Genomic DNA, 20,238 nt, shown 5'->3' with positions numbered 1-20,238 from the left:
CCAAAAAAGTCAATTTTACTTAATATTCCTTCTTTAAAGAAGCAAAAATATATTTAGGTTAGGACTTCAGGAAGGCTATTCTATCAAATTCAGTTTTTGTTTTTGTTTGTTTTGTTTTGTAGAGATTATATTTACTGACAGAGTTTGGTCCCTCAAAGTAGAGACATGATCTCATGAGGATATCTGTATGCGTTGCCTTTTAATAATCACACAATGCTTTTACCTACTTTTGTTTTGAAATTACAAGAGATTTTTAATTTCTGATGTTCAACCCACAAATGCAGAAAAAAACTACTTTTCAACATCCTGGTATTTATTGCAAAAAATACTCGTTCCAAACAAAATAATATAAAATAAAAAGTCATCAGTTAAAGAGATGTAAAGTACGAGATCATTAGCAAATGAGGTGTGAACACAGTTTTGTGCTCATAACTTACCATCTAACCAGCAAACGAAGCTAAATATCGACATCTACTGGTCAAATCATGTACTGCAAAAAATATTCTTGGTCTGACGCACTGTTTGTCTCTGTTTATGTCGTGCAGTGATATCTACAAAGTGTAGCAGTATGGAGAACCAAAACTGACATAATTAAAAATAGAAGCAGAAATTAATAAATGACCAAATAAACAAACCAGCACACTTAAAATGCACCAATTAATTTAAAACGGGATATCAAATTACAATCATGTTTTGTAGTTTAATTAACATTGTATTTTATTTTTTAAACTTAGTTCCAACAAATTATATTTCTAATCACATAATTAAAATTTTACAGAAAGATATGTTTCTTTGTTGTTACTTTTAGATGGATTTGTGTCTCTTTAATTTATTTTTAATGTAACTTTTATTTACAGTTTCGATCCTCCATATATTAGGAAGAAGCTCGCTTATTATTTTATATATTTTTATTTGCTGCTGAAGCTTTGACACTTTCAGGCATCAACCTTTTCCCCCCATCCTGTTAATGATGGAAATAAGTAAAATATTTTAAATCTAACAAAAGGAGACAGCCAGTTAATATTTTTCAGCAAATGTATACTGAAATCAAACAGGTTTTGTGCCTGAGATCATGCTTAGCCCACACAAAGTTTGATTCTCGTCAAAGATGTAAATTTATTTGTGTAGTATTAAATATGCATGTTAAATTAAGTGATCTCTCTGAACTAGAATTGTTGTTTGTCACGTTTGTGTATCTGTTGCCAGAAAAAAAAACTATTCTGAGAATTTTACCAGTTTACCTACTGGAAGATGATGGATGGGTTGATTATATTTCCAATTCTGTACGCTTCATTAATATTCGTATCTTAACTTATTTATATCCAATGAAAGTAGTGCAGATCTCGTTGGGCACATCCAAGCTGACCTGGCCTGTCAGCCTTGGTTTGGGGCCCACATTCGCCCTCTTTCTGTGTCGTCAGCTGTGCCTGTCAGACTAAACTCAGGGCACAATCCGTGTTCCTTTTATCGTCAGCGCTGACGTCATCTTCTTACTAGTGACTGCTGTTATCAAGATGGCGCTGCGGCCAGGATCTGGGGGAGGCAGCAGGTATTTTAGCCTTTTTGAAGCAGAACCTATCGTAGGGAATAATAACTTTATGAAACACGCACTTCTATATGTCGCTCAACTTTACAATTAGAGGGCCTTTAAAACACTTGTGACGAAGGAGGGGTTGTTATTGTCGACACAGAGTGATGAGATGAGATGGCTGGCTGGCTGTCAGCTGTCACAGCACAGCTAACGTTAGCCCTCTGCTTCTGTCTGGTTGTGGTCAAAGATGAACAGAATAACAACACGAAGCTTACATTTTTTACACATTTGATGTTGTCCATATTGGCTGTTAGCCTTGTTGTGATGGTATCCAGACGTTTGACGCCATATTTCTTAGAGATATGCTCATTAATCTGTAGCCTCTAGCTACCTACAGGTATGTTGACAGGCCTGTTTGCATTCATTGTCACATTTCATAAAGCCTTCCATTAAAACAGAGTGTTTTTGATAATGTACTATTTAGCATTTGAATTTCGACTGTTTCTCCTCACATAGAACCGGAGAAATTATGTGTCAAGGCTTCTCTTTAAGAATCAAATATATCTATATTTGATGGATAGTCAGTCCTGTGCTGAGCAGGATAGTTAGCATATTCCTCCAAGTAGCTGGAAATATTAAAGTCTATTAGAATGGGTGGTAATTATGATGTTCTGTGGAGGAGATGAAAAAGGGCACTCTCATGATTTATTCAAAAGAAGCAGCCTGAATAATAAATACTCTCTGGCTATAAGCATCTCAACTAGCCAGGTGATACTGATCCAACCTGTGAAACCGAAGACTTCAACACTGGGACCAAGGCGGGTCACGAATGACGAAAAACACTACTACACTGTGGTTAAGGCCTTTAAATCTATAAATAATCATTGAATAGGCGCTTATTTGTTTATCTCAGTGAATAGAGACATTTCTTCACGTGTTCTTCACAAAATTAAAGTTTTTGTCAATCATAAAAATATAATCTATTTATTGACTATAATTGGCTGTCATTCTTTATAAAACATTCATGTCTTTTTTTAGAATTATTAACTAAAGCGGAACAAACGTTTTGATTGTTTCAGCCTCAGCCACATCTAAGCCCATTTACAAAGACTTCTTATAAATATGTAGTAAAAACTCTGTGCGTTGTATCCTGTCATGTAATGAGTGATGACAGATTCATGCATAGCGCCTTGCCTCTAGATGCAGCCTCCATTTTCCCTTTATAGATCATATTTACATCCTGAAAACAATAGAAAGCGTTTGCATCCCAAAAGCGTTTTATTAAAACCTTTCTTTCACCACACTTTTTTTTTTCTGTGATCCATGAGTCTGCTCAGTGTCACAGCTGTTGTAGCTGCTTATCCCCTCCCATGTTAATCTGCACAGCCGTGGCCTGTTATTTGCTGCTGTGCTCTTAGAAAAAGCCTCCTCAAGCTGCAGCTCTTCCAGGGAGCAGGTTGACCCTGAAAACCCGTCAGAGTGAGGCATCCTCACTGACATTATCTCCTCCTGCTCTTAGTTTACCTCTAAATCGTTTCAAGGCTGAAACAATTAATCCGTTGACTAATTTAGTAATCGATTCATTAACTACAGCATACAAACTCTTTAAAAAAGTTAAATTTCTGAAAGAACAACATTGTCAGAAGAGCACTTAAGACAAAAAATGTGTCAAATTTGCACTTCAGATAAACTTTACAATCCAATTACTAATCGATTAATCTAAAAAATAGTCAACAGTGTACTAAGTGAAATTCACGTGGTTAGTGTCGTTTTAGCTCTAGTTGCGTAATTTGATACAAATGATAAAGCGTACAGTAAAACAATGCTATGTTATATGCATTTTATGTTGCAATAAAATATTTTGTTTCTTATTTTAAAAAAGAATTGAATTATTTATTTGCATCTTTTAAAGTATTTCCAATATTGCATAAAAAAGACTTGCATGGTAAAATGAAAAATAGGTGGAATGTGGCATTTTTGTTATCTGATTAATCATCAGAATAACTGATTGAATGATCTACGACTACAGTAACTTTTGATGGCCTGCATCGTTTCTCATTTTCCGTCAGCTCTAGTTTATGTAAGTGGGGCTGCTTATCCAGGAATTCTCCCAGCCCTACTGAATGTAACCTAATTTTTTGGCCCTTTTGGGAACAAAGTAATAAAGTTATGAACACAATCGAGGTGAATATCAGTTTCAGATGCAATAAGCAATAAGATATATAAAAAAACGTAGACCCTTTTATTCATTTAATGTGATTTGATTCTACTTGATATTGTTTAGCTCTGCTGATCTAAAGTAAGTGTTGGCTGGCTCCTGTGCCTCCTGACTGTCTTTATGTGTTCCTGCCTGGCTGCTTTCAGCCTGAAGAAAAAGAGAGTGGCAAGAAGTTCTTTGACAAATAGCTGAAGGCTTGTTTAGTTTGGCTCTGGTAAAGTGGGAGGCTTAGCCGACTTTTAGAGATTTCCTCCTATTATTTTTTTAAAGGCTTGTTTGTCGGTCCAAAAGCCCAGTGACGGCCTCCAAAACGCCCGGGGACGCTAAGCTAACTCCAGGCTGCTGAGTTTCCTCATTGCTCTTGTTATTCTGCTGTATGTTCTGGTGCAGCTATCTACGGTTTAAAAGACTTCATAATGGAAAACCTAACCGTCAGGCCCGGTGTTAAAAGGATTAATTAAAAGGATCAATTAAAAGGATCAATTAGTTTTGTTTTTTTTTGTTTTGTTTTTTTTTAGCTGTTTTGGGTTTGTGTAACAAGCTAGCAGTTGGTCTTGCAGCAGATGGTGGTTCCAGTTAATCCTGTCTGGACCCTTGATGACAGAGATTCTTCTCTAGCTTCATAAACTCAGCATTTCACTTTGAACGACTTCTGGTTTATTGACCTGTCTCTCAGCTGCTCTTGTCACACTGTTCTCCCTGTAAGGATGCCTGTCTCTGCGATGTTGACTCACAGCTGTGTTTATGTTGAGCACAATTTTTTTTTTCAGCATTAACAGCATATCAACAAAGTTTTGCTCAAATTTGTAGCGGAGACGCAGCTTGTGATGTTGAGAAATAGCAGCAGCCAGTACTGTCTTTCTTTTTCTGTGACAATCCTGGTGATGTGTGAGAAATACTTAGATTTAAAAAATGGTATATATATTTTTTTCAAATCGCATCTGATTTCCAATTTTAATCTATTTTTTCTCACTTTCTAAACAAGAAATCACAAATGTCTGTATTTTTTTAAGTGGATTTTATCTCATTCATCCCTTTTGCGAGTTGCATGTCAGCTGTGAGAAGTTTTATTTAATTACAAGTCATTAGTCATAGTATTAGCAGAATAAAAACAAAATTTTACCAGAAGACCGTTTTAAAATTATGAGAAAAAAGTCTTGATTTGGGAGATGACGTGTTCATCTCAGTTTGCCTGGTTCCTTCTTTGAAATAGACAAAACATAAAATCAGAAACTTGCTACCAGCTTGTTTAAAAATGACCTACGATGCCAACAAATGGATTGGAGAAATAAATGTAGAGATGAACCCCGATTCCAATAATACTAATGTCAACACAAATTTGTAGGAAGCCCATTTTTGTGCTGCCACAGTCTCTGTGTCCAACATTATTTTTATCTAAGAGATGCTTAAAATCTCCTAAATCTCTGTTTTTCTTCTTTGTTTCTCAAGCTTTATGTATCCTGTCGGTGGGGGCCTGGGACCACCGCAAGGTAAGTTATTCTAAAGGCATCAATATATGAATGTTTTTAACCTGACAACTTTCTAAAAGATACACGAGCCTTGCATTCTTTGTTACTAACGAACAAGCATTCACTAAAGGAATGCTGTTTTTCCATTTGAGGCAATAAAATGTTTCTTTTCTTATTTAAAAAAGGATTTGAATCATTTCTTTATTTGTACCTTTTAAAATAATTTCTAATATTGCATAAAAAAATCTGCCAAGTGCTCCAACGTTTCATCTGATTAATTGTCAGAATAATCGATGACTGAATTAATGGTCGGTTGCGGGTGTGTTTCTGCTTCGCCACTTTTCGTTCTCGTCTTTCCTCCTAACGAGTTTTTATCGTCACCACAGAACGTTAATCTTGCCACTTATCTGTGAACAATCAGATGTGCTGTCACCTAACAGCACACACTCGTGTCATTTAGAGCGTCGATCTCAACGTAAACCCCCTGATAAGCCATTAGTGCGCCACCGGGACAGGCATCTCTCCTGCTCCCTTCACCCATGTCATTTCAGTCAGACAAATTAGAATGTGAGCGGCCTCTTCAACAACCATTTATTCAGCCCAGTTGAGTCTTAACATGGTGACTCATCTCTGTGGGTGGGGGGGTGGGGGAAGCTCCTGCTCAATAATGTTTGTCAGCTTGCACAGCATCTGTGAACTTGAACACACACTTTCCCAAATCCCCCCCTCTCTCCCCACCTCCGTCCAGCTCTTCTTGTTTTGCTCCAAGCTGTCGCTGTAGTCACCAGAAACACTGATTCGGTTGTTCTTGTGTCTCTTTGTGTGTTCTCAGCTGTTCTCAAAAACTTGTTTTTTTTAGCGAGATCAAATGATCTTGGAACATAGCAGACTGTTCTTTCTGTGACCCGTCGCGTTGTGTTCTTTGAACCGGACCCTAGTTGTCTACGTTGACACGTCCAGCAGCTTGGAATGCTGTATGTCTGTCTCCCACAGGAATGGTCCCGATGTCGCAGCAGCAGCCGCAGCCACAGCCACAGCAGGGCTTCCCCATGGTTCCTGTCATGCAGCCCAACATGCAGGGAATGATGGGGATGAACTTTGGGGGGCAGATGCCCCCCGGTGCCATTCCAATGCAGGTCAGCCTCCCTTTATTTCGTACTTGAGTTTCTAATTTTTATTTAAAGGGGCAATATTATGTGTTTTCCAGGCAAAGAGTGTTGTTTTAAAGGACAGTGAAGTAACTATGTTATCTTCAGTTGCAATAAAAATTATATATACTGCTCAAAAAAATAAAGGGAACATTTCACTTTAATTTTGTGTGTGGCTGCAAATACAGGCCTCCATTGGTTAATAAATTTGATTTCCATTGATGATTTTTGTGTGATTTTGTTGTCAGCACATTCAACTTTGTACAGAACAAAGTATTCAATGAGAATATTTCATTCATTCAGATCTAGGATGTGTTATTTGAGTGTTCCCTTTATTTTTTTGAGCAGTATATATATATATATATATATATATATATATATATATATAAAAACAAATACGATTTAAAAGAAATATAAAGCCTTCAAATTTTGCCTCTGTCTCTTTAAGAAGCTCTTGCTCCTTGATTACAAGGATTTCTCAAACATCCATGAAAGAATCAAAGCAACACTCCACGTATGTTTTAATGAGGGAATAAAATTATAACATGATGTAAAACTCAAAAAAGTCGGTTTGACATAATACTGCCCCTTTAAGAAAGGGTATTTTCAATATACTAATATTCTATTAACGGATTTTTTTCAGTAACGCCTTCTGAAGATGTTATTGGGAATATGTTACATTTTTAAGAATGTCTAAATTAATTTTTTTCCTTTCCCTTTATGAAGCCATTTAATGTCAAGTAAAAAGGCTGTTACAGAAGGAAAGCTAATGCAATTTTTGTACTGCTTTCAATGTGTGTGTGTTTGTGTTTTTGTTCAGGGTGGGATGGCAATCGGGATGCAGACCCCCGGGATGCCATTTTTAGGTCAGCCCCAGTTCATGGGGATGAGACCAGCTGGACCCCAGTACACAGCTGACATGCAGAAACAGATGGCCGAGGAGCATCAGTAAGCTACATGCTAACATGTTGTTTCTGCTTCCTCATTACCGCATCAGCTTTCATATGTTCTGTTTTTATTACAGGTATGGGGCTGAAGCGATGATGACTTAAAATATGACTGAAAAGAAAAATATAACTGCAACTTAAATTGTTAACACTCACTCTGAAATAAATCTGCTGTAAAATTTTGTATTAAAAGTGAAAAAAATAATCTTAGCGAAATGAAGTAAGAAGTTGTTCATGTGTAGACCGATACAGATATTAATATCAGATCAGTACATCTCTAAAACTAACATCTTACGACATTCCATTCTTCAATACCCTTATACCTTTAAAATTCAGCGTCCCAATAAACTTCCTGTGTTTTTGTTTCAGAAAACGTCTGGAGCAGCAGCAGAAGATGCTGGAGGAGGACAGAAAGAGAAGACAGTTTGAGGAGCAAAAGCAGAAGCTGAGGCTGCTTAGCAGCGTCAAGCCCAAGGTGATTCCCTCCCAATGTTACCTTTTGTTTTTACACAGTTTCCAGGCCTCAGATTAACTTTGTGTAACCATCTTCTTGGTTTGCGCTCAGACAGGGGAGAAGAGTCGGGACGACGCCTTGGAAGCCATCAAAGGCAACTTGGACGGATTCAGCAGGGACGCTAAAATGCACCCGACTCCTTCGTCACAGACCAAGAAGCCAGGTAGCTTCACCATCAATCTGTTCATGGAGTTCCTGACACTTTACTCCCATTTTACTTCATAGCTTATAGAAACTGTTTGTTGGAGTCAGGGATGTGACTTTCAGTCTGAAAATTGATCCATGATTGCACCGTATTCGACCCATAATATACGTCTTATTTTTTCAGAATTCCAGTCAGTCTTATTGTCGTTGTGTTTTTAATTCAGACTTCTGTTTTTAGATCTCACTTCCACTCTTCTTAAGTAAATCCATTTTTTATTAACAGTTACGTTACTTTGGGGCATTTAATGATATATTTGAACTTTTGTTTTTGAATTATACATGCACATCCAATTATACTCTGGATACCGTTTTAGCCATTAGCAAATTGCTCATGCAATTCTTGCTGTTGGTAAGAATTGAGCCACTTTCTGCTGTGTTTATGGAGCATATTCCATATATTTTCACTTGTGTGACCAGTTGTTGGTGGAAGAATCACCAGCAACTGTTTGGTGATTCTTCCAAACAGTTTTATTATCTTGTAATAAAAACGAAGTTCGTTTTATTACAAGATGATTTGAAAAAATCATCAAAAGACAAAGCTGCTTTTATAAAAAAATATTTTGTTACACATTTATTGAAACTGTCACTATGTCGTGACAGTATTTTATGAAATGAATAATCTGCGAAAAAAATTTAACTCCTCTGCCTTCTCCCAGTTCTTCCAGTGCTGACTAGAAACAACCAATCAGAGCCAGAAGGCGGGTCTTAGCTAAGGCTAGTTGGCATGGCCACTCATGATGATGAATAAACGGTTTTCCTGTAACAGTGAATTGTTTCTCTGCCATTAGTGTGTCGTGTACATGTACAGTGAATACATGAGGGTGATTGACAGTTCTAAGACCCTCCTCCTGGCTCTGATTGGTTGTTTTTGGTCAGCAGTGTATTGTGCATTGTTTCAGATGCGTAGGCAGCTCATGAGGAGCTCAACACACTGTCACAACATAGGGACAGTTTTAACAAAAACATATATTTTATAAAAGTTACACTGTCCACCTTTAATCCTGAAATCCTGTAATCTCCCATGGCAACCACTTGAAGGTGCTGTTTAGCACCTTAAAGTGCTTAACACTTTAACATCAATATCACTTTAATATCACTTTAATATTAACACATAATATCCTTATATGGTTAAGCAAAATCTAAAAATGTACAATAAAACATTGACCATCTTTTGGTTACATTTTGCTTCATTTTTCTCACGTAACATTGACTCCTCCCCCCCTTCACAGCCCCTGTAATTCATTCTCCATCGTTGTGTGTGTGTGTTTTTTTTGCCGTCTTCATTATGTCTCCGTTTTGCAGAGTCATCGCCATCACACCCGCCTGTCACCACTCATTCCCTCCCCCCAGCTTTCTCCGAGGACACTGACGAGTTTAGTGACTTTCAGGGGCCCATAGACACCCCCGCCTCCTTCCCTCCGTCCTCTTCCTCTTCCTTCTCTTCCACCGCCGCCTTTGGCCTCTCCTCTCAGGTCCACGCCCAGTCTCCGTCCTCCGTCGCCGCTCACAACGTCGTCGAGGACGACGAGGAGTTTAGTGACTTTGTTCAGGGCCCTGTAAACACTTTCCCTTCCTCCAGTTTGCACTTCCCCTCTCAAGCCCCGGCTCAGCCATCATTCACTTCCTCACCACCCCTCCCCGCCTCTGTGTCCATTCCCACTGCCTCCCAGCACTCTGCTGTCAACACCACTTCACAACCTTCATTTCAAGGTAACTCTTCTTTGTCTTGGTTCACACCCTGTTTCCACCACCCTGTAATTCACAGTCAACTGTTTCCTCACAACCCTACTAGTTCTGTTGATTTGTTTTGGGTTTTTTTGTCTTCTTTGGATGCTTTAGGTTTGCAAAAATATTGAAACCCTTTGAGGTTTTATGCGTTTTGTCATGCTACAAACAAAAGCTTGAATATATTTTAAAGGTGCAGTTTTATGTAAAATCAACTTTTTGAAGTTTTATGTCATGTTATAATCATCAAAAACATACCTGGAGTGTTGGCTTGATTCTGCATATTTGAGAAATCTTTTAATCTCCCATGGCAACCATTCAGCTGTTCAAAATGCCTGGGGGAACCTAGCTTCACCTTCGAGACAAAGCTCCTCCTCCAAGCTGCAGTTTACAAGTTTTTGAGGTTCCGCCTCACAGAGCAGCCCTGTCCCTTGACTCCCCCACTCAGCTCCTTCAGACTAGCCAGCAGCAATTAGCAAACACCTGGTGGAATTGCACATCTGCCGAGCTCATTATACGAGCTACTTCTCAGTGAAACGCTGATAAAAAATGTTGTTAAAGGGTTAATAGAGGAGCCATGTTGTGATAACCTCCTGAGGGCTGAGTTTCAGAAAGAGCAGGAGTTTTTAAAGAGACAGAGGCAAAGACAGAGGAAGTCAAATTTCTTTTAGGTCATAATTGATGTATAATTTTTATAACAACTGAAGTTAACATAGTTACTTGATTATGCTATGAAATGGCACTATGTACCAAAAATACATAATAGTGCTCCTTTAATGGGACTTTATGTAGTAGACCAATACAAAATAAAGCAGAATTGAAAGTATAAAGATGGTCAGTTTTTCAACTTTTTTCCCCCTAATTAAGTAGTTACATTATCTAAAATTCTAATTCTAAAGTTAGTTTCATATGGCCTGTTAACTAATTGCTTCATACACCAGCTGAGGAGACTGTAACTGTCATTTATCAGTAGTTTATCTGCGGAGCGGCAGCTGACACTTGGCAACGCTTTGTGCTGTGAATGTCAGTACAGACAGCCGGGAACCGAAGCGGCCAACTCTCTGTCCAGTCAAATCTCTGGTCCCTGAGTCTCTTCTGACTTCAGTTGTTAGTCAACACTTGTGATCAGGAAGAGAAGCTGCTGACAGACGAGCCAGGCGATGAAAGATTTCAGATTTCAGGGCTTTTTTGTTGCTTTTTAGTGTAAACTGTAACTAGAATTTAAAAAAAAAAGGGTCATACTCTTAAAAAGTATGAAATTTACTTCAATTACGTTTCAGATTTTTGGAAAAAAAATGTTGTGACATGATTAACTCCCAGACTTCCAATATGAAATTTAAATTTATAAAAATGTTAAATTATTTTATAGCTGATCATGAAAAATTAGATTTTTATTTTTGATATGCAATATATGCACTATTTCACAATTTCTTTAACCTCCTACAAAAAACCCGCACAGTCTGGACGCTACTAAAGGAGCTTCTTCCTCGTTCACCCCTCCAGGCCCCTCGCTGGAAGAGAAGCTCTTCTCCTCCTGCGATCTTACAGCCGATAAATCCGCCCAAGTTAGCTTTAAGTCCAAGCAGAGTTTGGCTCAGATGTCTCCGAGAGCCAGGGTTTCGTCCCAGTTCTCGGCCAGCCCCAAGGCCAGGAACTGGGCCGCCACCACCGAGGACTTGAGCTCCGCCTTCGTCACAGAGAAGAGGCAGGAAGCCATGGCGTCTCCGCCCGACCCCCAGCTGCCGTCAGCTGCTCAGAGTGGTAGTGAGAGTGGTGAGAGAAGCGCCCGCTTACTGGACTTTACTGCTGCTTCTACTGCACCTTGCTTTGCTTTAGCGTTAACGAATAACAATAAATACCTTCATTCTAACTGGTCATAGTTTCCAGTCTTTTTTTGTTACTCAATCAGTTTGTATGAAATTCAGGGAGTAAACAAATCAAACTGACTGATTCTCTAGGATGGAGTATTTGGTCATTGTAGATAGGAAAAAATAAATAAATTACATTTTTGCCAAAAATCTCAGAAATTTTTAAATTAATCTCAGAAATTTTCTAGAAAAATGTGGACATTTCCAAGTTCAAAGTTAAAAAAGTTGCAAGAAAAAAACCTAAAATTTCGAGATACATTTCAGAAATTTTTTTATAAAAAAATTGGAGATTTCTGAGCTCTACAAGTTAAAAATTTAGGAGAAACATTTTCACAAATTTTGAAGTCGATCTTGTGAAAAAAAAAAAAAACGTGAAAACTTCTGAGTGTCAAAAGTGGAAATATTTCACCTATAAATTTCCTAAAGTCAAAAGTTTTCAACTTCACAAGCTCAGACAATTTCCAGGCTTTTTCTAGAAAATTTCCAAGATTGATCTCAAATGATCAGAATACTTATGATGGCAACATTTGAAAAGTCGAAAAATTTTGACTTTGGATGTCCAGAAATTTCCAAGTTTACAAGAGCTGAAAAACAAAATTTGAGGGGTTTTTTTCTGCAAATTTTCGACTTTTGCAGTTCAGAAAATATCCACGATTTTTTTCTAGAAAATTTCTGAGATTAATCTCAAAATTTCAGAGTTTTTTGGTGAAAATGTGCTCTTTAATTTTTCGTTTTGTTTTTCTATCTACAATGTCCGTCGTACCTTCCTGCTGTCTGTAAGTCCTCCGCTACGTTTCTACTGACTTTCAGAGGCTCTCTCTGCTCCTGGAAATGAACCGTGTCTGTTGGGGTCTCTGGGTGATTCCTGCTGACTAATAAACCTCCATCTGTCTCTCTTTCACTGTGGATTTGAATCCCAGACAACAACCTCTGGCTCATGGCTGCTGCCTCGGTTTTAACAGGAATGTGCATGGATTTTTAGATTCCTCTTGGGAGCCCACCTCATCTGATTGTGCATGCTACTTTGCTTCTTCTGGTTGTTGTTTTTTTTGTCCATGTTATTGAGAGAAATAAAATGCCAGATAATCTTTCTTTAAAGATTTCATCACTTCCATAAAAAAGTTGTTTTTTTTTTTCTTTGGAAAGAAATTTTCTGATCACTGTTGGTGTTGAATTTGTATTCTTTAACTTTTATTTTCTCATTGAAGATGGGATTTATGGCCTGATTTAGAGGAACGACTTTGTGATTTATCTGCAGACGTCAGGCTTTTTTTTCCCCCCTCTGTTGAGTTTGATGCCAGCAGGGCTCAGGTGTCGGCAGCCCCGGACGAGACGCTCGTCGTAAAGACTAACTGAGTGTCTCCCGGTCTGCTTGTGACAGCAGGTGTTGCTGTGTATCCACAACAAGAGCACATTCAGTCCATCCCGCCTGCCTGGGTTTACAACGACAGCCTCGTCCCAGGTAAGCGTTTCCGCTCAAGGACGAGATCAGTGTTTAAGTTTTGGATTATTTATTTTCTGCAGAGTTTACTGGTACCTAATTTTGGTTTTTGTGTTTTTTACAAATATCTGGAAAGTGTGACAAGCATTTATATTCAATTCAACGGCAAAAAAGTAAATTTCTGCTGAAAAAAAAAAAATTCTGAAATTTTTAGATTAATCTCAGAGGTTTTCTAGAAATAACGTGAAAATTTCTGACGTCCAAAAGTCAAAATTTTTCAAGAAAAATATTAAAATGAATTAATTAAAATGGTAAATTAATTACACAGATTTTAACGTGTTAAAAATTTCGATGAACTTATTGCATTTTATTTTTCTCCATACGAAAGTACCAAGTCGGAGCCTTTGTGTTCTCATATTTTTGGTCGCACAAACGACATCTGCAACCAACCAGCAATGGATGACAAAGCTGCTTCTATTGGCCAACTGAGGGGTTAATTTTTGCTTAAAAAAACCCCCATCTAAAGTATGGTTAAGATTTAAAATAATGCCATAGGCTTAGAAAATGTTATGATGCACTGACCTACCCTTCATATGAAGATGGAAATATTAGGGAACATCTACAAACCTACCAAAGTGAGGCATTAGTCAGATTTTAATTTTCTTTAAATGTTGAAAACCAATTCTGTATTACTTTGTGTAATTATATAAAATAACTCCAAAAAATTGCATTAAAGGTTGAAGTTACAAAATGTAAATTGTGAAAGAAAGTTCAGTAAACATGAACTTCTTGTTGTTGTTCCTGGCAGACATGTTTAAGAAGGTTTTGGACCTGACGATGACTCCGGCGGGGATAGACACGGCAAAGCTCTACCCCTTACTGATGTCATCGGGGCTTCCCCGGGAGGCGCTGGGGCAAATCTGGGCATCAGCCAACCGCACAACCCCCGGCATGCTGACCAAGGAGGAGCTCTACACTGTACTGGCACTAATCGGTGTGGCACAGGTAACAACAGTAACAAACACACACAAATAAATAAACCCCCTTCAAACGACTCCAGGAATAATCCTCAACACATTCCTCTATCAAACTTTAGTTAAATGTAAAAAAAAAAAAAAGCAGCATTCTCAATAAGCTCCAGGCTCATGAAGCACGGCGAGCCCGACGTCTCCTGCCGTCATACGAGTTCAGCAGGAGACTTCTTATCAGCCCCAGCCTGTTGCATAATGTACTTCCCCCCTCAGGGGAGTTGCAAATCTGCAGGCAGCTCATGAAACGCAGCGTGCCACCGCTTCCATCCCTGGAATAATAAAACACCGCCGGTGATGTAAATCTCCCACGGCCTTAAGAAAAAAATATGAACCCAAATAAGGTGCGTTCTGCCACAGCAAATCTGCTCTGAAACAGAGAAGAAAGCAACAGATTACTGCCAGAGGGCCCCATAAGTCTCACAGAGCCTGTGAGACTTTTTCACCACTTTAATCAGTAAATGTACATCAGAATTGTGTAAAATTTACTTTTTTGAGCTTTATATCATGTCCTAATGTTATTCCCTCATCAAAAATATACATGGCATGTTGCTTTGATTCTTTCATGCATATTTGAGACATCCTTTAATCTGCTTGGCAACCACTGAGCTTTGCAAAAACGTCTGGGTGGACCTAGCTCCGCATTTCAGATGAAACTTCTCCTCGGAGCTGCAGTTTTTAAGCTCCCCTCCCTCCCAACTCCTTCAGTCAGCTCCTTCAGACTAGCCAGCAGAAATGACCAAACACCTGGTAGAACCGAGTTAAATTACAAAGTCAAATTTCTTTTAAGTCATATTTGATTTACATAGATTTTTTTTTTTTTTTTTTTTACCGAATGTAGCATAATTACTTGATTATGCTATATAATGACACTATGTGCATGGAAAACACACAATACTGCTCCTTTAAATAATTAATCATTAATTTATCAAATTTTTTTGGACCTAATAAAGTATTTTTAACTTGAATTTAGTGAAAACTGTCTTTCTGCATTCCAGACTGGCCTCCCAGTGTTGAACGTGGAAATACTCAGTCAGTTTCCGTCCCCTCCCATCCCCAACCTGCCGGCCCTGGCCATGGCCCTGGCCCCCGTCATCCCTCCGCACCAGCAGCCCATGATGACCCAGCCGCCCGTCTCCATGTCCATGGCAACACCAGCAGCGCCGTTACCGGTACCAGTCATGGCTATGGCACCCACCGTGCCCGCTCCACCGCCCACCAATGCAGGTTTCATCGCCACTTTCCCACCTGCACCAGCAGCACAGGTACAGACCCTGGTTAAAGTGTCGGAGCTTCTCATTTTGTCACATTATAGACAAAAATTTTAATGTCGTTTTATGAGCCAAACGAAGTAGAGCTTCAATGTGAAATGGAAGGTAAATTATAAACTTCAGAAACTCGCTTTCAGGCATGCATGCCAAGTGTTTGTGTAAAAACTAGTATCACCTTTAACATCTCATTAAGAAGGTGGTGGCAGCATCATGCTGTGGGGAGCAGGTCAGAGTTAATCAGATAGATTGAGCAAAACAATGGGGTATCCTGGAAGAGAACCCGTTAGATATGAGACTGGAGCAGAGGTTCAAACACACAACCAGAGTTAAAATAACGGGTTTAGATCAAAGCACATTCCAGGGTAAGAGTGGCCCAGTCAAAGTCCAGATCAAAATCTAATTGAGAATTGATTCCAAAATGTGAAAATATATCTTTTCTAAAAGTGCACCAATACATCTTACCCAATTTCCTTACTTTTAAGAGATCGGCGATCTGCAGATACTTACATATGAACCTGATCTTATCCACCAATCTTATCGACCTCCACCTCAGAGGTCTGGAAGTCATCAACCAGATTTCCCCCAGAAAACCTGCTAAGCTCAGTGGTAAGGGGCTCTATAGGGCAGTCATCGAGCGACGTGCCATGTTTTTGAGTTAGAGAAAATGTTTAATGTTGACAGAAAATTTTAAAGTATTACTAGTTTATCATGTGTTATTGGAAGACATTAAAAATACCTAAAACCCAAATACCGTATTTTTCGGACTATAATTCACTACTTTTTTCCCACGCTTTGAACCTTGCGGCCCGGTGCGACTTTTCTGTGGATTTTTCCTCAACCACCAGGGGGCTCTTTAGCAGGAAGTAAATCATTGGAAGTCGAAACTGGAAATCAAAGAAGAAAGTGTTAATTTTCATTTAGAACAAGCACATGCTAGCAGCAGGCATGATGGAGAAATGTTTTCAAACTTATACCCCCTCATCATGGAAACCACATGAAGAAGTTCATATGATGTAGCTTTTAAGTTGAAGGCTATTGATTTGGCAGTACAGGAGGAAAATAGAACCGCTGCACGTAAGCTCGGCATGAACGGATCCATGGTTCGGCGTTGGAGACGCAGGGCAGCATTCTTAATAGCAGATTTAGCAGCAGAGGGCTGCTTCCTTGTGAAAAACTGAGAGCGGCGGAGATGCCAGCGGCTTATATATGTACGTTTCCAGTTTTTTAAAAGAAACTTTGTAGACTTATAGCAAGGTACGCTCTATAGTCCGGAAAATACAGTATAAAGTCTTTAAAAAAAATCAAACAATAAAAAACGTAAAATCAGTAAACAATGCTCAGCCTGGTGGGGGGTGCAAGTAAAGCCTGCTGGCCCATCAGACTTATAATATACTGCGAGAAACCGTGAGCATCTGTTCACTTTGTAGCTATATTTTCTGACTTTTCAGACAAAAAAAAGGAAATCAGGCAGAATCGGATTTGGGAAGTCAGGTTTTTTAAAGATTGTGATCGACCAGAAAACTGCAATCAGTGCAATCGATATTCTGTAACTGCAGAAAAAGGTGGTTCTTCAAAGTATTCAGTCATTTGGGTTGAATACAAATGCACACCACATTTATTTTTATGTGTAAACATTTATTAAACCATGTCTCAATTACCTTCCACTTTACAAACATGCACTTCTTTATGCTGGTCTGTTATAAAATCCTCCGCATGCGTTCTTGTAGGGGAGCAAAACCGACGACGATGACTTCCAGGACTTCCAGGGCGCGCCGAAGGCTGGAGCTGGAGACCAGGCCTTCGCTGATTTCCAGGGCGAATCTGGAGGAAGTTTTCCCACCACTGCTGCTGCTCCTGCTGCCACACACCAACATCCAAACAGGTGAGGATGAGACTACACCAAGGAAAATATTTTCCATGAGTTGAAATGTTCCAGTTTTAACCGTTTTAAAAACGTCACCTGAATAATGCGGAGTTAACCTCTCTATAATGCCGATATACTTCATAGTTAGCGTTCCTTCTGCATTCAGTCTACCTTCTCTGAAGAAGAGCTGTGATTATATGCAGAGACAAGTGTCAAATATTCAGCTGCCGATGGTTATTTATAGCCCAGTTATTTAGCATAATAATTGCGCCACTCATTGTCTGTCTTACACCGCCTTAATGTCTTGTAATAACCTCCTCTGAATAGCAATGAGCTCGGGTCATGTCTTAATGAATTGATTTCGGTGGACAGTAGAGCCTCATTTCTCTATATTACTTTCTAGGCTCCTTTCCCACAGACTGCTCTTTCAGTGAGACGGATCTGCAAGGCAATTATCTACACAGAGATAAAGAGAGTAGCAGGAAAGAAAAAAACATCTAAGTCAAAGGAGTCTTTATAGTTCTAGCTTTTTAGGCTTTGAAAGAAATCCTCACAGTTAGCGATAGCTGTTCAGATAAATCAGATGTAAGAGTCAAACCAGTAACCATAACTACACTTACATCCTGAATATGGAAAATAATTTACCAATAATCTAGTTAGTTATTTTAAATTTAGTTTTTTTTGGGGGGGGTGTTGGTTGAGATTAAATTATTAATTAATATTGATTTAATTTCCTTTTTGCATTAATAAATTATTTTTGAATCTAATTGAATAGAAATTTGCTATTTTGAAGCTGGTAAACATTTATTTTTACCAGCTTGGATTAGAACATGACAATGAAGCAAATCTTGGCTGCTATTTTTTTTTATTGATTCATGATATATTGGCACTAACATCAATATCAGCTTATATCAGTCGTTTTTTTTTTTACCATATCAGTAAAAATACTTGGAAGGGTTGTAAATCTTTTTCACTTCTGATACGATACCAATATCGCAGCTTTGGGTGTTGGCTGATATTGATACTGACTCAATACAATATGAGCATGAATAATGCATACTTTTATTATTTATTTTGTTGTGTGAAATGTTAGAGACAGACTTGATCAAGTGATCTTTCTCAGAGAACAATAGTCACTAATAATTGGTATGAAAACAACTGACCCATTTGTTAACCAGTGGGTCTGCATATTGGATACAGTCACTGGTGGATAGAAATTCAGGGCTAAACGCTGCAGCGGATTCTTCTGTTGGGGATTTTTAGGTGGAGGCTGATATAATCTGATACTTGGTTTTTGGTTGAAAAATATACTATATATTATATTTATGATGTTGGCTAATGCCGGTTATCAGCAATAGCAGCAAAGTTAATATCGAATATCGGCACAGATTTTCCCATCTGTTCGTCCCTGGTTATTTTGTGGCTTTACGCAGCTTTTCGACAATTGTGCAGAATGGTCAAATGCATTTTCATTCCTAGCTTGGTAGGGCTGAGCAACATATTGAATTATTTTTGTCATTTCTACATCAATTTGCGAAATATTGAAATTTCCCATGCTAGATTTAGTAAGATTTTATTCAATCCCATAAATGCAAATTCTGTATGCCAAAAATATATTTATTTGACATTTGAATGGCAGTGTCTGTTAGACCAGGATACATAATATTAGAAATCTTACCTATTTTCTTCTTTCTTCATAACACGTGGGATATACTAATCAACACTTATTACACTCCAAACATCTTTTTGTGATGTGGATATTGCACTGACTGATATTCCATTGACAATATATTCACAATGTATCATTGCCTGTCTCTTATATCACTTGTTGCGATGTAAGATGTATTTCTTTTGCAGCCCTTTATTCTTAAAAAAAAAAATAAATAAAAAAAAGTCTCTTAAACCTAACCAAAAAAAGATGCAAAGTTTTGTTGTTGATGCTCACACTTCATGGTATCTGAACGAAGCTTGTGCGTCCCTGCAGCACAGCTGCCATGCTGACTCCACTGTCTGGTTCGGCCTCTTCCTCTGGCACGTCCTCCGATAAGTACGCCGTGTTCAAGCAGCTGTCTGTGGATCAGCCCGCGGAGCCCGCTCCCCCCGTCTCAGGTAGCGCAACATGTTGCCTCTGATGTTTACAGCACCGTCTGTCCTCTCAGACGTATTACCGACAATTACAGCCACGTAGTAAAACAAAGACCGTTCATGCTTAGAAAATATTGTCTCATGCTTAGAAAATATTGTCCTGAAGTTAAATACGGCAGTCATTTTGTTTAGTTTTTTTTTTTTAAGCATTTTTATGTTTTAAATAGGAGTGAGCATGCATCTAGGCCTGTCACAATAACCAGTTAATCATTTAATTGCATGATGAATTAAAATGAGCTAGATAATTTCTATTCTGATTATTTTTTTAAGGGCAATTATGCTTGTGTCTTTTTTTCTCCATTTTATTCGTTGTTTTTGATTTTTATGTTTTATTTGCATATTTATAGTATCTTCCAGTTTCAGGGTTCTTTCCGCAGTTATATATTTATTGTGAAAAAATTCTTACATTAAAATAATTTTGATTTATTGTGATAAATTTTAGTCAATGATGGTAAATTTTAAAAAGCATCAAAACTGACATTGTGTTTGGAAACCTTATTTTTTTTTTTGCTTTTTTCTTCCACTGTTTGTTCCACTAGAGCATCAGGAAATTCAAAAATATGATTAAATGTCATTACTGTGCTGATATAAGTCCCTCTTTTCTAAAGAAGAAGCCTTTCTCAAACGGAAATGTTTTTCAAGAGCAATATTTGTGTTTGTGGTGCTATGAAGGATGTTGTGTCATGCAGTCACAGTCATATGTTCAAGCAGGTTGCTAACCCCTAATTTTAAATAGTTTGCATTATTGGACGGCAGTGTCCATCCCTCGTCCTTTACCTTACTGACCTATTTCCAACTCCAGCACGTTCCAAAACAATTAAAGCCGAAACAGAGCAACTTTGTTGAGTTGCAGTCATCGTTACTG

At 38.3% G+C, this 20,238-nt stretch overlaps 1 protein-coding gene across 9 annotated transcripts in view; it reads left to right on the top strand.

The window, feature by feature from the left end:
* The first annotated feature begins 1,460 nt into the window (after window positions 1-1,460).
* Window positions 1,461-20,238, top strand: part of synrg (synergin, gamma) — a 47,431-nt gene continuing 28,653 nt past the window's right edge. For 2 of the 9 annotated variants that reach the window (XM_015032570.1, XM_015032568.1), the window contains exons 1-13: window positions 1,461-1,549; window positions 5,199-5,239; window positions 6,212-6,354; window positions 7,187-7,314; window positions 7,683-7,788; window positions 7,879-7,990; window positions 9,334-9,741; window positions 11,260-11,529; window positions 13,006-13,086; window positions 13,874-14,070; window positions 15,092-15,358; window positions 17,092-17,246; window positions 19,213-19,337. In XM_015032570.1, coding sequence (XP_014888056.1) covers window positions 1,515-1,549; window positions 5,199-5,239; window positions 6,212-6,354; window positions 7,187-7,314; window positions 7,683-7,788; window positions 7,879-7,990; window positions 9,334-9,741; window positions 11,260-11,529; window positions 13,006-13,086; window positions 13,874-14,070; window positions 15,092-15,358; window positions 17,092-17,246; window positions 19,213-19,337 — 2,068 coding nt within the window. In that variant the 5' untranslated portion in view covers window positions 1,461-1,514. The remainder of the gene's footprint in view (window positions 1,550-5,198; window positions 5,240-6,211; window positions 6,355-7,186; window positions 7,315-7,682; window positions 7,789-7,878; window positions 7,991-9,333; window positions 9,742-11,259; window positions 11,530-13,005; window positions 13,087-13,873; window positions 14,071-15,091; window positions 15,359-17,091; window positions 17,247-19,212; window positions 19,338-20,238) is intronic. The other 7 variants (XM_015032569.1, XM_015032573.1, XM_015032572.1 and 4 more) reach the window with 7 other exon arrangements.

The sequence above is a fragment of the Poecilia latipinna genome, unplaced genomic scaffold (assembly GCF_001443285.1).
Source record: "Poecilia latipinna isolate Pla-1442-1.1 unplaced genomic scaffold, P_latipinna-1.0 Scaffold246, whole genome shotgun sequence".
Taxonomy (NCBI): domain Eukaryota; kingdom Metazoa; phylum Chordata; class Actinopteri; order Cyprinodontiformes; family Poeciliidae; genus Poecilia; species Poecilia latipinna.
Note: the sequence above shows the minus strand (reverse complement) of the source record. Positions and strands in the feature narration are given on the sequence as shown.